At 47.4% G+C, this 16,027-nt stretch overlaps 1 protein-coding gene across 1 annotated transcript in view; it reads left to right on the plus strand.

Annotated features, from left to right (window-relative positions):
* Positions 1–12,815, plus strand: part of LOC126539202 (uncharacterized) — an 80,621-nt gene extending 67,806 nt beyond the window's left edge. The window contains exons 2-3 of the mRNA XM_050185951.2: positions 9,245–9,576; positions 11,841–12,815. Of these exons, the coding sequence (XP_050041908.1) occupies positions 9,245–9,576; positions 11,841–12,078 (570 nt within the window). The 3' untranslated portion in view covers positions 12,079–12,815. The remainder of the gene's footprint in view (positions 1–9,244; positions 9,577–11,840) is intronic.
* The last annotated feature ends 3,212 nt before the right edge of the window (positions 12,816–16,027 follow it).

Consider the following 16,027-nt stretch of genomic DNA (forward strand, 5'->3'; position numbering starts at 1 on the left):
AAATAATCTGTCACAATTGTGAACTTGCGTCTGTACAGATGTATAAACTTGTCGTCGATACACCAGACCATCCCTAGACACTCGAGTTCGTTACATCGGTAATGACCCTTAGTGTCTCATAGTTTTCGGCTAGCGTCAGTGACGATGTGTTCTGCGGCATGCCAGTCGTGTTGTACGAGCACGACCCCAAGGCCTACCTAGCTGCCGTCGGTATAGCCATTCTTTATTTAAATAACTCAACACCGGGCAGTGAGTCAGCTGGTGTTTAAATATTTGACATGTGTTTTCCTTGCGCTGGCCCCATTAAAAGCTGCTTCTGTCTTAAGGTGGTAATAAAAGTTCATTGTCTGTCTGTCTGTCTTAAGGTGGTCTGTCAGGGGAGCTGCCGTTGATGCTAAATTTGAAACAAACTTTTGTAAGAAGCGATCCCTCGAAATGACAGGAGTTGTTGCACGCGTGTCGATATCGAGCAGTTTGCTACGGCCTCTGCTATCTCGGGGAGTGGTTGGACGCCGTGCTTGGAAATGTTGTAACCCAAGTAACAGATAGAAGTCAGCCCAATTTGACATTTCTTGCGGTTTTGTCTGAAGCCGGAATCATGCAGCTTTTCCGGAAAAGCGTCTAGGTTCTGCCGATCTTCTTCGTCTGTTGTGCCCATGACTATACTATCGTCGAGGTATACGATGCATGCTTGATCCTTCAGTGGACCTAGCACAGTGCTCATTCCGCGTAGAAAAGTGCTTGGAGCTGTGCGGAATGCGAAAGGCATACGAATAAATTCGTACAGTCCCGAAGTAGTAAAAACGGCTGTTTTGAACTATTACTCTTCTATGACGTTTATCTGCCAACATCCGGCCAGGCACTTCAAGAGACGAAAAATATCTAGACTTTCGTTCTGTGATGAATGCGTCATCTATGCGTAGCAGTTGGTAAGAGTCGGGTACCATATGCTTGTTCAGCTCTCGATAGTTGACAGAAAACCGGAGAGTACCGTTCGTTTTCCTAATGAGTACAATAGGTGCGGCCCAGAGTCTACGAGATTGTCTATAATGCCCACTGCGAACATCTTATGCACTTGTTTCCTTATGATTGCACGCTCCCGTTCAACGCCGTGCCTTAACAGTACACATACTAGCGGGTGACTGTGCATGCGAATGTTATGGAGAAGCAAGCGAGTTCCAGGCAATTCAGCGATAGTGTCAATGAAAAACTAATTGTAGAACCGAGAACGGATAGATTTACTTTGATCAAATTTAAATCGTGAGACACGGATCGTGAGACAGTGAAGAGCTGCGTTATGATAGTAAACTCTATCAAAAAGGAAACTTGGAGCTTGCTTCCGGCGAAGTGCTAGTAATGGAATGGTCAGATAGATAGAGAGTGAGGGTGTAGTCCAGTTGGTGGTTTCTGATTTTGGGAAGTTGCCGCAAGCAAAACACGAGAATTGAAGGAAGGGAAAACACGAATCTGCGTTACCCTAGCTGTACAGTCGTAGACTGCTCATATAAAATGGACAAAACAATTGTGGACTGTTTCGACTGCATCAGTTATAACGGAGTGATGCGTATTCCAAACCGATGAGGCGCACTCTAGCTGTGGTCGAACGGACGTGTTACACGAAAGTAATTTTAATTAGGACGGTGCAAAGAAAATGTTCCTCCTTAAGCATCCTCGAGTGCGGTCCGGTTTAGATATCATGTATTCAAAATGATACTTCCATAAAAGTTTCTTAGTTCTTTACTTAGTAATAATTGAATTATTGAGCTATCAATATGCATTAAACCTTTAACAACTTGACCCACCCGACAGAACTAACACACTTTCACTCCATGTTTTTCTCGTACTGAAGTGTTCAAGTAATCATTTTAGAGCGCATTTTTAGGCGCCCGTTCCTGCGGCGAGCGTCGGGGTCTGCGTAACCGAGCGAACTAGCAAAGCGAAATATAAAAGCGAACGCGGAGCGTATCGGGAGGTGAAGTACCCGAGGAGGAAAGTGAAGGAGCAAGGTATTGCGAAAGGGTGAGAAAAAAAAAAAAAACTTTATACGGCGACGATCGCTAAGAGATGGCGGCAGGGCAGCGCGCACGCTGGGATGTCTGTCGGCGGCGGCGGCTGCTGCTGCGATTGGTGCTTACGCCTCAATCGCGCGCTGGCTGTCGCGATCCCTAGTTTAGCTAGCAAGTCACGCCACACTTCGCTCCGTTTGCAACGTGCCGCACGAGGTAGATTGTTCGCACCAACCAGTACATCGCGAAACAAAAACGCGTATACAGCTGCGCTCAAATTGCGGATTGGGAAGTATCGTACTAATGCCTGAATTTTCTTTTTCCACGAACTATGAACAACTGCAACTTGATGCCGTACCCCAACTAACCTACAACTGATTGACATGTGGTACTTTTCTTCGTCTTGTGTCTATTTAGATGCTTTTGAATCCACCCTGCTTGGACATGTGCGAAGTTTGCAGTATTGCATAAATAAATCAAATAGAGATAAATATTAGCGCCAAGGAAGCTGTACGATGTAACGGATTGGAGAAGAGCATTTTTCAACCAGCACGTAGGGCATGCAAGTTGTTCTAGTACATGAGATTCAAGCACACTTACATTTGTCAGCTATATGTTCCACGGGTCACGTGCGGCGCCAGTCGTGAACGTGGTTGACATCACGGTGGACTCTGACGCCGGCTGATTTAGTCATTTTAGAATATATGACAAATACATCAGCAAACAAGCGTATTTGCGAGGAAACGTTATTGACTGAGTAATTTATTTAAAGAATAAAGCAGGACCCAGAAGAAAGCCACGATCATCACCAGATTCTAGTAAAGTCACATTAGACGTAATATTGCCATTGCCGACAAATTCAACCCGAGAAAGACGCAACGGACGAATCCAGTTGATGACTGCCGGGTGTTTAGTAGGCCTATTTTGTATAAGTGTATCAGATGATTAACCTTGTCAAATGCTTTAGAGAAGTAAAAGAATACAGAATCAGTAGCAAAGGAACATTCAACATAAATATGAATTGTGAGTAAATGATAGCAGTTGATTGATCACGAAAGCAGGATTCGCGATGAACTCGCCGACAGTGAGGCAAGATCGGCCTTCTCTTTGATGAAGTACGGATTGCCTACTCGCGACCTGACACCAACACCATGATCAAGGTACTCATGCAGGACCTTACAAATGCATACAGAGCCCACGATGGCAACATTCACAGACGCCTACATATGATCGGCCCAGACGGTAAATTCTGTTTTCCCCCAAAAGTTACGTGGAGCAAAACGTCATTACTACACAGAATTCGGCTGGGCGTTGCTTTCGCCCGTCGCTACGCGCACCTCATCGGCCAATCGAACAGCCCTCATTGTGAACACTGCCAGATGCCTGAAACATTGGAACACATACTGTACGATTTCCCAGCATGTATCCTAGAGCGAAGGACGTTATAAGGGTTCCTAGCCAGTGTTGGCAGGCAACCACTGTCGGAGGAAGCTATCCTCGGCCCATGGCCTGACACTACAACTTCAATGCGTGCAACTAAAGTGTTGTTGAAGTTTCTGCGGGACACCAAGCTCGACGAGCGGCTCTAGCAAGACAACTGCCTCATATACATAAGACGTCACCACTTCTCTTATCATCATCCATCCCAGTACTTTCACTCGCCTTCCCTCTTCCCCAGTGGAGAGTATAGCAGACTAGGGCGCACTATAGCTCAGGTGGACCTCTCTGTCTTTGCTATCAATAAATTCTCCTCGAATTCTATTCGTCAGGATACGCGAAATCCGTGCTGGAAATTAGAAAAATGCTTTGTCTTCAAGAAACTTTACGAGATGCACGAAAACAACATGCTCCATTATTTTACATGGGATAGAAGATAAATATGTCGGTCGATAGTTAGATCGATCATGAATTACGCTGGTTTTGTGAATTGGTACAACCGTTCCAAAAGTTGATTTACGAAATAATGAGGCATATTGATATTACAGTTTCAAGGCATGCTCTAGGATGGGGAAACAATATTCACTGGTGTTTTTCAAAGATTTTCAGGTCAGTCCGTCCGCACTACAGGAGGAGCTACATTTTTCATTGGTTTTTAATTTTTTATATCACAGCAAAGTTAGAAAGAATAGAATAAATTGAAAAAAAATATTAGGTAGCAGATTGGGTAGTTTATAAACAAGTTTGGCGGATGAGACCGATTTGATAAATGTATTGTTTAAAATGGTCGCGCACTGATGATTGAGTACAGGGTCAGCAGCTGGTGTGCTTGGTACGCCGAATAATTTTCCAAATGCCATTAGTGCTTCATTTTAGCATGTTAGGCAGTGTAGCGTTAAAATTAAAATATAGGTGTTTTCTATTTAGTAAGTAAGTGGAAGTTTCTTTTTTGTAAGGAGTCCATTTGGATTGGCTTTGCGAACGCTATGCCGAAATGGCATTTCTTCTTCTTAGGAAGGCGATTTAATTGTACATTATACCGGGGTGATTGCTTATGCTAAATAAAACGCATTTAGTAACAATAAACTGAATCACTCCCTCAGTTATTTGCTCCTAAATACGGTCCAGTTTGCTTCCAATGAACGATTGTAAACATGAGGCAAGGAGATTTCTAAGGAATGACGCAAACTCGCTGTTGAACGCAGAAAGTTTCGTCTTCTTTATTCTCTAATAGTAAATAAACATCTACGTTATGGTGGCTGCGATAAAGTTAGCGAAAAATGGATCACTCAGCTTTATTGATAGGAAAGGCGAGAGGGCAGACCAATAACAGCGGCAGCTGGCACGACGACTACAACAATGCTGATGACAACGAAACGCCGACGGCCGCGATGACACACGATGCCAGGAGGACTCACAAGTCGTCCGTACGGTGTTGATGCAGCTACTGCTATTACGTTAGCTGCGTAGCGCACAACAATAGCGGTGTTTTATGGCTTTTCGGTCTTCAGAGGACAGTGTGCGCCGCACATCTTGAGTTCAGGTGAGGTTCATTACAGCTACCTCTTTAAAACGTTATTTCCCGTCGTTCGGCATCTCGGTCGCTGAAGGTGAGGCGCCGGTAAGACGCATGGGCTTGAGCCGCGTTCGCTCGCGTGGGAGGTTCTCCGGTGCTCTGGGATGTAGTCAGAATAAATTTGGTTTTCGTTTGTGTCCGAAGTCTATCCTCTACGCTCGGCTCCCTCCGAGGCGAAGCGCACGGGATAGCGATCAAAAAACCATCAGGCCAGAATTACTTACAACCGCTCCCTTTCCTTGTCTTGTGCGTGAGAGGTGCTCGTTAAACTATTAACATCAACCAGATTATTAGAGGCGACGGCGGTAGTCACTCACGAGCGTGGTTGGTTTGGGGAGTTTATAAGGAACGAGACGGAGAGCTGGGGCGGGTAGACAAGGACAAATCCGTAGTCAACGCGAGACCCATTCCAAATGCAAACAAGATGCACTCCAGATGGCAGTATGCCGCCATTAGTGAGGCGGCGCACGGTCACTTGCTTGCGTGGAGCTGAAAAACAGGCGGCTCGGAAGTGTGCACTGTACGCGTCCTCGTTCGCGAGAATTCGCGCCTCGCGCGGCTGTAAAACCTGGGCCAAAATGCTTGCATATGCATGAGAGTGCCGTAGCGCATCCAGTATGGTCACTTTACGAAGCCAACTTTTTTGCCTCTTCATATCTAGTTATCCACTTATCGAATTCGCGCATTTATGCCGATTCTGACTTGGGCTGACTTACTGCGAAGCTGAGATGCTCAGCGAACTTTGAACCGCGGGTAAAGAAACGCTTCTATTGACTCTTTATTGTGCGTGGGAGACCTGCTCACTTTCCTCTTATATAGCGCGACACATGTGTGCGCGTGCAGTTTGACGTGCCTCAACAACTCGTCGATATCTGCAGTGCGCTTTGGTCTCCATCCCACTTTTGGTTTATCATAGTTCAGCGATTATTGAACTTTTCACGCCGTCATGGACGCACAACTAAGGATGTACGAAGCTCCTGCAGATGGTGCAGCGCCACTCCGGTCCCGCTTTTACAGCAACACTCACATTCCATTCGAGACAATCCAACTTATACTGTCGAGCCCTTACGTCGTCGCTGAGATAAGCCGAACTCACCCGAACCACCACAGCGTTCTCCGCATGCCGCATATTGAAGTCTTCTGGCTGGGCTGCTAATTGTCTTATGGAAAGCAGAAAACAATAGACGCGGGCCATGTTTCAACCCTTCTTGTGGTTGTAACTACTTCAGGCGCCATCCCGTGAAAGCTTCGACTACATGCGCGGCATCTCCAGTACCGAAGGGAGAACCAAATGAAGAGGTCAGGAGCACAAATTGACAGTGCGTTTGCCGACTGTTAAAGGATGTTTATTCACTGACCATATTCACTTTGCACTGCAGCCTACCATCCCAAAGCCTAAAGATTCTACAAGAGAGCACAAATTGATCAAGAGAGAAGTAACACACATAAAAGTCACAATATTGTATTCAGAAGGATTCAGAAAATCCAGCCAATCCTTATGCTGGACATCTTATTAGCGGAGGCGGAGGTCCAATACTAGAAAAAAACACTCGCGAACAAAATGTTTCGTTAATTCAGCCCCTGATTCCTGTACCACGGCCCTAATAAAAAATATGCGGCGAATCATGCTATGTTTAATCGCATTATGCTAAGTGTCATGTGGTAGTGGTCAGATATGCGGTATCTTTTCTTTAATCCGTTAAATTATTTTGGAAATATGTTGACATAACAAGCAAGATCCAAACAGGGATCTCTGCTTCTCGCCATTACTTTATTGTACCGCTTCTTTTCGGCGATTGTTGTTTAATAATTGCGACATTAAGGGAGGCTTGGCTACCGAAGAGGCCGCTATCCCAAAATCGTAGGTACACAAGTACATAACAACACAGTCACACGAGGAAACAGTATGAACAGGAAAAATAAATACAAGCTTTGACAATCACTTAGAGGGGAAAAACTATATGCTGGCACTCTACACATATACAACTAACTTGATATAAAGTGTACATACATACAAATCATGTGTAATACAGAGCCCGCGCACGATGTGCCACAAGACCAAGTAGTCTCTGCACATGTTGAAATAAATGAGTTCAGAGGAAAGGGAATAAGAATTCGCTAACCCGAAAATGTCGCTTGATAATAAAACCAAATGCGAAAGAATTTGAGCAGTTTCCGCTAGTGGTGCAAGGCTGAGTCACAGCGGAGCTAGTTCCAGCTTTAGCAAAGTATGGCTAGGTTTTGCTAAGTTTTGCGAGGTTATGCCTGGCTTGGCTAGGTTCACACTAAGTGTTGCTAGGTTTTGCGAAGTTTTGCGATGTTATGCATGTCTTTGCTAGATTCATACCAAGCGTTGCTAGGTTTTGCTAAGTTTTGCGATGTTATGCATGGCTTGGATAGGCTCATACCAAGCGTTGCTAGGTTTGGCTGTCTTACGAGGTTATGCATGGCTTACTTAAGCTTATACTAAGTGCCGCCAACATTTCCTAAGTTTCAACATGTTTTTGCGAGTTTATACACGACCTGGCCGGTAAGCCACACAAGCCTCAGCGAGTCACACCCATGCAAGCCACAGTACGTGCATCATAATTTATTATATGCAGTGCTTCTCTATCAGTCGTCATCATCGTGAATCCGGTCCTCGTCCTCAACGTCCGACCGTCGTCGTGGTCGTCGTCGTGGTCGGCGGCGTCGGGGAATTGCTTCGCGAAGCACTTGCAAGGAAGAGCTCTTCTGTTGGAATTTCCGCACCGAGCTCACCGTGGAGAGATTCACGTCGAACCAGATCCGGTAACAGGCGCGGTAGCTGTGCCCGAACTATATGTCGAGGAATTCGCGCTGGAAGCAGCCGCTCTCACCTCCCATGGGTTTGCGGGCTTGGTGTTGGAAGTTATCGATGACGCGCGGGATCGGAACCGATTCCCGGCGCCACCGAGCATTCCGTCGGCAGCGTTCGTTGACTTTGACACGAAACTGGATGCTCGGCTCGGCGACGGTATTTGTCGGCAACGGCCTCGTCGCGATGGGCATGATCGGCTCTCCTTCGTCTATCGTCGCTGAGGCGCGCGCCGAGCTTTCTTGCAGGTCTCAGACGCGATAGCTGCACCCAAACTCTATGCCCAGAAATTCGAGCTGGAATCGGCCGTTCGCACCCCCTATGTCTCGGCGGGCTTGACGATGGAAGTTTTCGAGCAGTCGCAGGCCAGGATCGCTGTCTCTGCGACGTAGAATGTTCAGGCACCGGCTCTCGCAATTCCTGGACTGAAGCAAGAGATCCTCGACTCGGCGTCGCCTCTTCTCAGCCGCAGCTTCGGCGCGGTGTTCCGAATCAGCTCGGTGGCGACGCGTCGCTTCTCAATTCGCAGTATGGCACTCTTCCTGGCAAGCCGCTTCTTCTTCGGGCGTCTTTCTTCGGTCTTACCATGGCAGCACTACGTGCGCAAGGAGTAGAGGAGGCTATAGGTGTGCCGTCGCGCCGGCCCGAGGTTTTACTCGCATGACGTCACGACTACGCCCTACGTGTGTGGGGTGCGAGGAGGTTACGTGGTTCGGTGCTTTCGCAGATGGTTGCTAGGCAACGTGAGGCGGCGCACAGCTGGGCTGAATTTTCTTGTAACGCTCCACGGCAGAACGAAAGCTTAACCAGCTCCCCAGCTAAAAGAACAACCCACCAAAGCGCACGAAATGTCAATGGTACGATGAAGTCGTCATAACGTTATCGTGAGACGGAAATAACGTCACTCGCATCGCGCTATTAACAAGCACCTACTAACCAGGTAACTGTCGAAAAGAATAATCGTCCAACGCTATCACAGCTTTTCTTTGTTTAGAGGGATAGGACCAGCAGGAGACCGAGCATCTCGTCTGCTGTGTATTGACATACAAGTCTCTGCACAGATAACCTGCTAAGATGATATGGCGATTATCGCTCTTCGCTACGTTGCTCTACAAGCAATTTCGCACAAACAAAAAGGGTCGTCTGCAAATGTAAACACGAAACGATCACTACTATCAGTTTATTATGCTGAGTAAGGATTCAAAATAAAAATCACCGGAACCATAAGAGAAGCCTGCCATAACGTGATCGCAGCTTCATTTGTCAGACACCGTCATTTGAGTCCAGTAGTTTGACGCCACTAGGAGCGAGACGGTTGATGTGTGAAGGCTGTGGCCTGAGACATTACAAACACCTCAATCTGTTCATGTCCCGCTTGCATCCCTACAGGAGGTGCTGGGTGACGAGGCTGGTGGCAGTTCCGCTTCCTCCTCGTCGTCGTCGCAGTCCAAGGGGGCCCGCACGCTGGACAAGCTGAACGCCGGCGAATACATCCGTGGTGTGGGCGGCCGCCGCGGCCTCGACAAAATCAGCGGCGGAGAGTTGCTGCGTTCTGCCGACGACGTCCAGCTCCTCCGGTCTTTGGTGCTGTCGTACGCACTGCGAGGTCTCTCTCCCTCATCGCTCGGCTCAGGTTCTCGCCGAGGCCTGGACAAGATCGGTGGTGGCGAGTACATCCGCGAAGCGGGTGCTTTCCCGATTGGTGCTGGACTGACCAAAAGGCAAGCAGCGTGTGTAACCTTACGGTTTCAGCTCTTTTCTTTCATTGAGGCTTTCTTCTTTACTGTTTGTTGCCGCAACGACTCGTCGCGCAAACATTTGCACTTCTTCGGCACGAGTTCTCTGGACCAAAACAGTTCCCCGGACCTAAACACCTATTTCGCCGATACTGCGTCAGTTATTTCATATAAGCTATGCGAACGATGCAAAAGGCAAGCAGAAAATGACGCAGTACTTCTTACTTATTCAATTTCTTGTCATTTGCTTTTTTCGTCTTCAAGATGCACCAAACCGCCCAGTTTAGAACCATCTGCATATGTATACTGAGCTTGTCGATCGACAGTGACCGCTAGGGCCACCTGGTGTCTTCATTTCTATAGCAGTGTCCGTCCTTCGTCCATTGCGGGCATGGCGGATTCTTCTGGCTTACTCTCCCTTGAAGCTCACAAAATAATGAATTCACAGACGTATGGTAAGATTGTCCACCAGTATTGTGCTGCAGCCTGCTTTATACAAGCCAGTATGTTACAGAACCGCCCTTGTAGCACAACATCCCGTTTTTCTTACAGCGTTTGCTCTTCAGCGTCGCTTAAATGTCGATATGGCCACCCTTCCATTGAGTTGACATCCGTTTTTATATTAGAAAGCCTACATTAAAGGTCATAAAACTAAACAACAAAGCAGACTATCGCACTGTGTCCTACTTCTTGCGACTTTTGGAGACTTCAAATCTTGACTCGAGTGTGGAGAAGCACCATTTTAACATATATAGTATTGGAGACGTAAGCAATTCGTACAGCCCAAGGCCCACTATTGCTTCTGTGCAAAACGGGAGCACTCTTAGACTACTTAGTATTTTGATAGCTGATATCGATACTTTAAGTAGCCCAAAAATGCGATGAGGTTAATGTTATTGATGTCAAGAGCGCAGGAAAGCAGCCACTTCGGCGCATACTTGCGCACCTGGCAATCCTGGCTCCAGGGGGCCGTGATCTAAAATACGTCACTTTACAAAACGTCTCTAATTGTTTCGGATGATTGTGGAAAGTTGTCTCTATCCTTTGTTCGTTTTGTTTTCACATATATAATGTCACAGAGGACTACGAGTAAAGGGCGAACAGTAAACACCAACCATGCTAAGTTGAGTGCCACAATCGGAAAAAGCTTACAAAATCGCAATATTTCGATTTCACCGACAGAAAGCATAATTTGTTCTTAGGCAATGCATCCAGTGCTAATATTTTTTTAAATGTGAAGATCCAGCGAAGTAGAACATAATCGGCCTTGGAACTGCTGAAAGCCTTTTTCTTCATGGCTTGTAGCTACGCACATGCAGATTCTAACAACGAAGTATTCATAGCGATAAGTCATAGCAAGAAGTTGTACAAGATAAGCGTGAGAAGAGCCCCCCCCCCCCCCCCTCAATTAAAGAAAAAGGGTGGTTCGAAGAACAGTTCATAATTGCAGAGTTTTAGGTCCCAAGCTGCACACAGCCTGGGACCTAAAATGACAGATGTTCAAGACACGAGTATTCGTGTGAATTTCTACCAACCGTGGTTCTACAACGCATCGTCAAAGTCCGGTGCGCGAGTGGTTTTGCAATCCGACACCATTAGAGTCCCATTGCCGCAGCCGCGTCTGAAAGGTGTGGACTCATGCTGGGGAGATATTTTGTGAGCGTCCACCTAATACAAATGTCCATTTCGTCTGCTGCTGAAGTTCTTATTGGCGCACAGCAGTTCTTACAGTTCTTACAGCAGCCAGGCGCCACAGCCAATCAGAACTTCAAAAGCAGACAAAACGGACATGTCCACTAGGTGAACTCTTCCAGAATACCTTCCCTGATGACCCCAACGCCAGGGCGAATAAGCCACTGTGGAGATGGCGGGATCCCAAACCCTCAAATGCAGTTAAGACTGAAGGCCATTACAATGCAAATTATTTCCAAAAACTGGAATATTTTCGCGCTGCAAGTTACGCTATTAAAGCGTATTATGTTTCATTAATATATCTTCAACAATTGTTTCAAGATCACGGTATAGAAAATCGCATTGGTACAAGTACCCTGCTCAACAAATTTTTGTTTGCGAAATGTAAACAACGTCAGGAATGCCGCAAGAAGGAGCAGTGCCTCCAGCCTGTATCTTGTTTTGTACGTAACGAAGAGAAGGCTATATTTTTAAATTAATGTTAAGTAAAGAACTGCACCTAACCCTGCCGATGCATTTGCCATATCTCTGTGCCTCCCCTACCCTTCTATTCGCAGGTTTGACTCCTTAAGCGGATTGACCTTCGGCGGCGACCAGCAACGCCTGCACAAGCGCGGATATGGCCACGGCGAGTTCGATGAAATTGATCACGCCGGATGGCCTGGTTTTTACAAGCGCAACTTCGACGAGATCGACAGAAATGGCTTTGAAGGTTTCAACAAACGCAACTTTGACGAGATCGATCGAACTGGATTTGAGGGGTTCTACAAGCGTTCGGCTGCTCGGAAAAAATAAGGGGCTAAAGTATTAACTAGATCTTCGTCTCAGTGCCCCTACATCCCAGTTGCGACAATCCCTGCATCCACCGATACCTCTGCACCAGTTTACGTCCTTCGATTACTCCGGTTCAAACTTTAGTCTGGCCATATGCTATAGGTACATTCGGAAAATGCGAGTTTTCTAGCCTCAAAGTGCGAGCCTTTAATATTTCACATGTGACAGTAGAATTCTGTGGCATTGTTATGATACAGTGGGCAGAGAGATTCCCGTCGATACGGTCGCCGCCAACTTCGTCACCCCTTGCGTTCTCGTTATTGAACAAAAAAGAAAACTGTGTGCAAAGACCCCATGTTGGGTTTTGTAACTGGCAGGATTTCTGCAGTCTGATTTGTCTTTGCAGACCTCGATCGTAGGCCCTTAGGTAGGTGAGCACAGAATCACAAGAAATTTTGGTCTGAGATACTGGTATTGTGGTATATTGTGGTAAGCAGTAGCAAGTCGTTTGCCAAGGTTCTGGCTCAGCGAACTTTTACGACAAGCCTAAGTATAAATATAATAACCGAGAAGTCCGTCGAGAATCGAGTGTGGCGTCAGAAAGCGGAAGCGTTGGAAGCTGTGCGCGCACGCTAGATTCGCAATATGCAGAACCTACGTAACAGCTCAAAGGAGTAGTCCGCGATGAAAAAGTGGTACAATATTTTTGCTCAGAGAGCGCTCGTCTGCCACCATGCAAATAAACCTTGTTGAACTATTGTGGTGTTTGCTGCGTTTTCATCTAATCTGCGGTCGAACGTTGCCATGGCATGTAGACAATGGTACCAGGTAGGTGGAGGGCCATGTCTATCGCAACAGCTTTTGTTAAGTGTCGATCATGAGAAATCTTGCATGGTGTTCTTTTTGGGTAAATCTGGTCATTCGCCAACCGCTCCAACAAGTGGGCACACATGGACTTGGTGATGTTGCTATCCATTAATACGTTTGTCAATACGCTTCTTTAGTGAAGCGCGATCTGACTTTTTTTTATGCGCTGACTGTTCTGTGTTACGTTCTTTCCTTCCATTTGAGGAAACAGATGACTCGCTATGATATGCCTGAGTGAGCCCTGTAGAATTCGCCTTTTTTTCATGGTGCGACTGCGCATGTGCTTTGCCCTAGTATATTAGTCGCGAAACTTTTCGGAAGGGTCGCACGCGTGGCCGTGCGCCGGAAGAAGCTCCGAAAAAAAAGCACGCGTGTTTGCAGCAGCACGGCGTGCGTGCTGCTGCAAACACGCGTGTCGTGTACAGCGGCGAAACTACACCAGTAGCTCAACGTCGGTGCGGTGCCGAAAACGTGCGTAGCGTACAACTCTACTTTAAAACAGAAGGCAACCAGGGCTTCGTGCGAGTGTTCTGGACCACACTTTCATTGATGGCTAGCAAGGTTAACGAAAAACCCGTGCGTTACAGTTGGGCGACACTTAAAAACATCACGTCGCTGACGAAGGCTTCTTGGAGCAGCGACCATCACTTGCTGGAGGTGACAGTGCGTGCCTGACTTCGCGTACTGGTTTAAGGGGCGGTAACACTGGTTCGATACGGCACCGACAAGACGCTCGCGCCAACGATCGACCGTCTGTTCAGTACACTGCGTTACTGAAACCCTCGTACCAGACTGATAACGACACACCCGTATACAAGGTAGCCGACGAGCGCGAGTTGTCGTACTGCGACGGGCTTTCTTGTCGACGGAACGGACAAAATCAGCGTGGCGGCCATCGTTGGACCGAAACCCGCGCTATCGGCCGTCGAACAGACCACACGGTAGTGACGGCGTCTTCTCTTGTAAATATAATTAATCACGCTGAAAACAAGTCAAACATACATACCCATTTGAAATGCACAAGCTTCAACCGTCTCAATCCGCGCAGATGAAGTCTGAGCCAATGTTGATACCATTCAGCGAAGATTAAGCCTGGCGCCGTGGAGTGTCTCCGCCCACTACCGGTGGTCCTGAAATGAAATGTAAGCAGTTAGGACGTAGGAAACTGCTTTTATTGCGAGGCAATACTACTTTAGGTCGCACTTCAGCCCGTTCCGTGGCGAGGCGGTGGTAGGCACCATTGACCTTTAGCGTGACCTCGCTGCGTGACGTCACACCACGTGACCTAGAGTGACGTCAAACCAGCTGTGTAAAAACGGGGCCCCATCTCACGCCGTCGCGAGGCGAGGCGGTAGCCACCAACGGCGGCCTAACTCCCGCTCCTCTCACCAGGGGCGCTACGGTCGGTGTGACGTCACACCAGCTGTGTAAAAACGGGGCCCCATCTCACGCCGTCGCGAGGCGAGGCGGTACCCACCAACGGCGGCCTAACTCCCGCTCCTCTCACCAGGGGCGCTACGGTCAGAGTGGGCATATCTTACGACGCGGAGAAAATGGAGTGTTACCGCACCGTCGGCTAATCGATACTGGAAGATTTTGTAATGGGCACGCTGGTGAGGGAAATGTTTGTCGGCATACACGGATTCGACGGATGACTTCCTCTTAGATGATTCACTGTAAGCCGTAACACTAGCATAACCCAAGACTACCACCAGCCATACTACCAGCTGATCCGAGAATAACACAGTATTGCTTCGCAATCACCAGGCTTAACCAAGCTAAGCCACGGCCGTTTTTTATAGTTCAGTTCTGGCTTTAGAGCGATTTGAAATCAACTACAATTCACTTCGCACGGCGCGTACACAATACGTGGCAAGCGGCGACATAGCGTTGTGCCAACATCTGTACGTCACCGTGCCCGTAGGCCGCAGGTCGCATTCGCTACGTAGATAGATCGGTCTGTGCGTGTTGTTATGCTGACGCATTTCTCAATTCCATATATTCACTGTTTACCTCTGCGTCAAACGGGAAACAAGCATTAGGTATACAGCAGCATAAAAGACCGTCTCGCTCAGTTATACCAACGGTGTCAATGATGGCATACGCGTTTTCGCGAGAGAACAACACAGCCTCTAAATTAGCCCTTATGCCGAGCGCAGTTTTATCTAATAATGCTTTATGGCACACGCAAACTGCATGTATGATGGAGTTAAAGAAAAGCGAGAATCAGTAATAAATTACCAGCCCGTAAAATTCGCATCTGCATCACTGTTTAAGTGGTGCGGCCGCTCATAGTGGCTCGCCTCAAGGTGGATGAGTACGGCCCATATGCGCAGAAATGTATGCTTTGCTGCGTTTTACAATATTTCCTATTAAAGATGCGCATTTTCCACAATATTTGACCCTCACAACCATGTGTGGCTGTAGATGTTGCTGTAAACATGTGCACCGCTTTGATAAATCTGACGCGGAAGGCTGCGCTAGAAGACTTCTTGAATATGCTAACTTTCTGAATATGTGTAAAAAGAATGCAAGACGTGAGCTCCAAGCGCAGAAATCACCGACAGCGAACTCCAAGGCAGCCGTGCCGCCAAACTGAACTGAGCGTGCCTTTAACGGCCGCACTGTTTGCACAACAGCGCACTCAGGCTTCCTCACTCAGTAGTCGGCGGGTGCCACATGGCTCCCAGGAGCGACATGCCACCCCGGAGAAGCCATTATTAATAATTCGCGATCCACGAAACACACAACCGACGCGCACCTAACGTGGGCGCAGGTGGCCAAATCAACGGGCGAATGCCCCGGCACCCTCCTAAAAGGTTTCCAGCGTCGTATGGCAGAGGACAGTACAGCGAAATGAAAAAAGGCGGATTGTTTCATTCGCATGTGTGGATGAAAGCCCAGATACAGAATATTGGAACGATGCACTCTCATATTATAATAATTACGGTTTAGGCACATTGTTGCTTTATTTTTAGTTTAACTGACCCACAAAGAGTACAAGAAGATTGCCACGGTGATCACGATGAGTATACTTCGTTGTGCCGAACATGGATTAAATATCAAGCACTCAGTCATGCTTCACATGCATAGCTACTTGCAT

This window comes from Dermacentor andersoni, chromosome 3 (genome assembly GCF_023375885.2).
Source record: "Dermacentor andersoni chromosome 3, qqDerAnde1_hic_scaffold, whole genome shotgun sequence".
Taxonomy (NCBI): Eukaryota; Metazoa; Arthropoda; class Arachnida; order Ixodida; family Ixodidae; genus Dermacentor; species Dermacentor andersoni.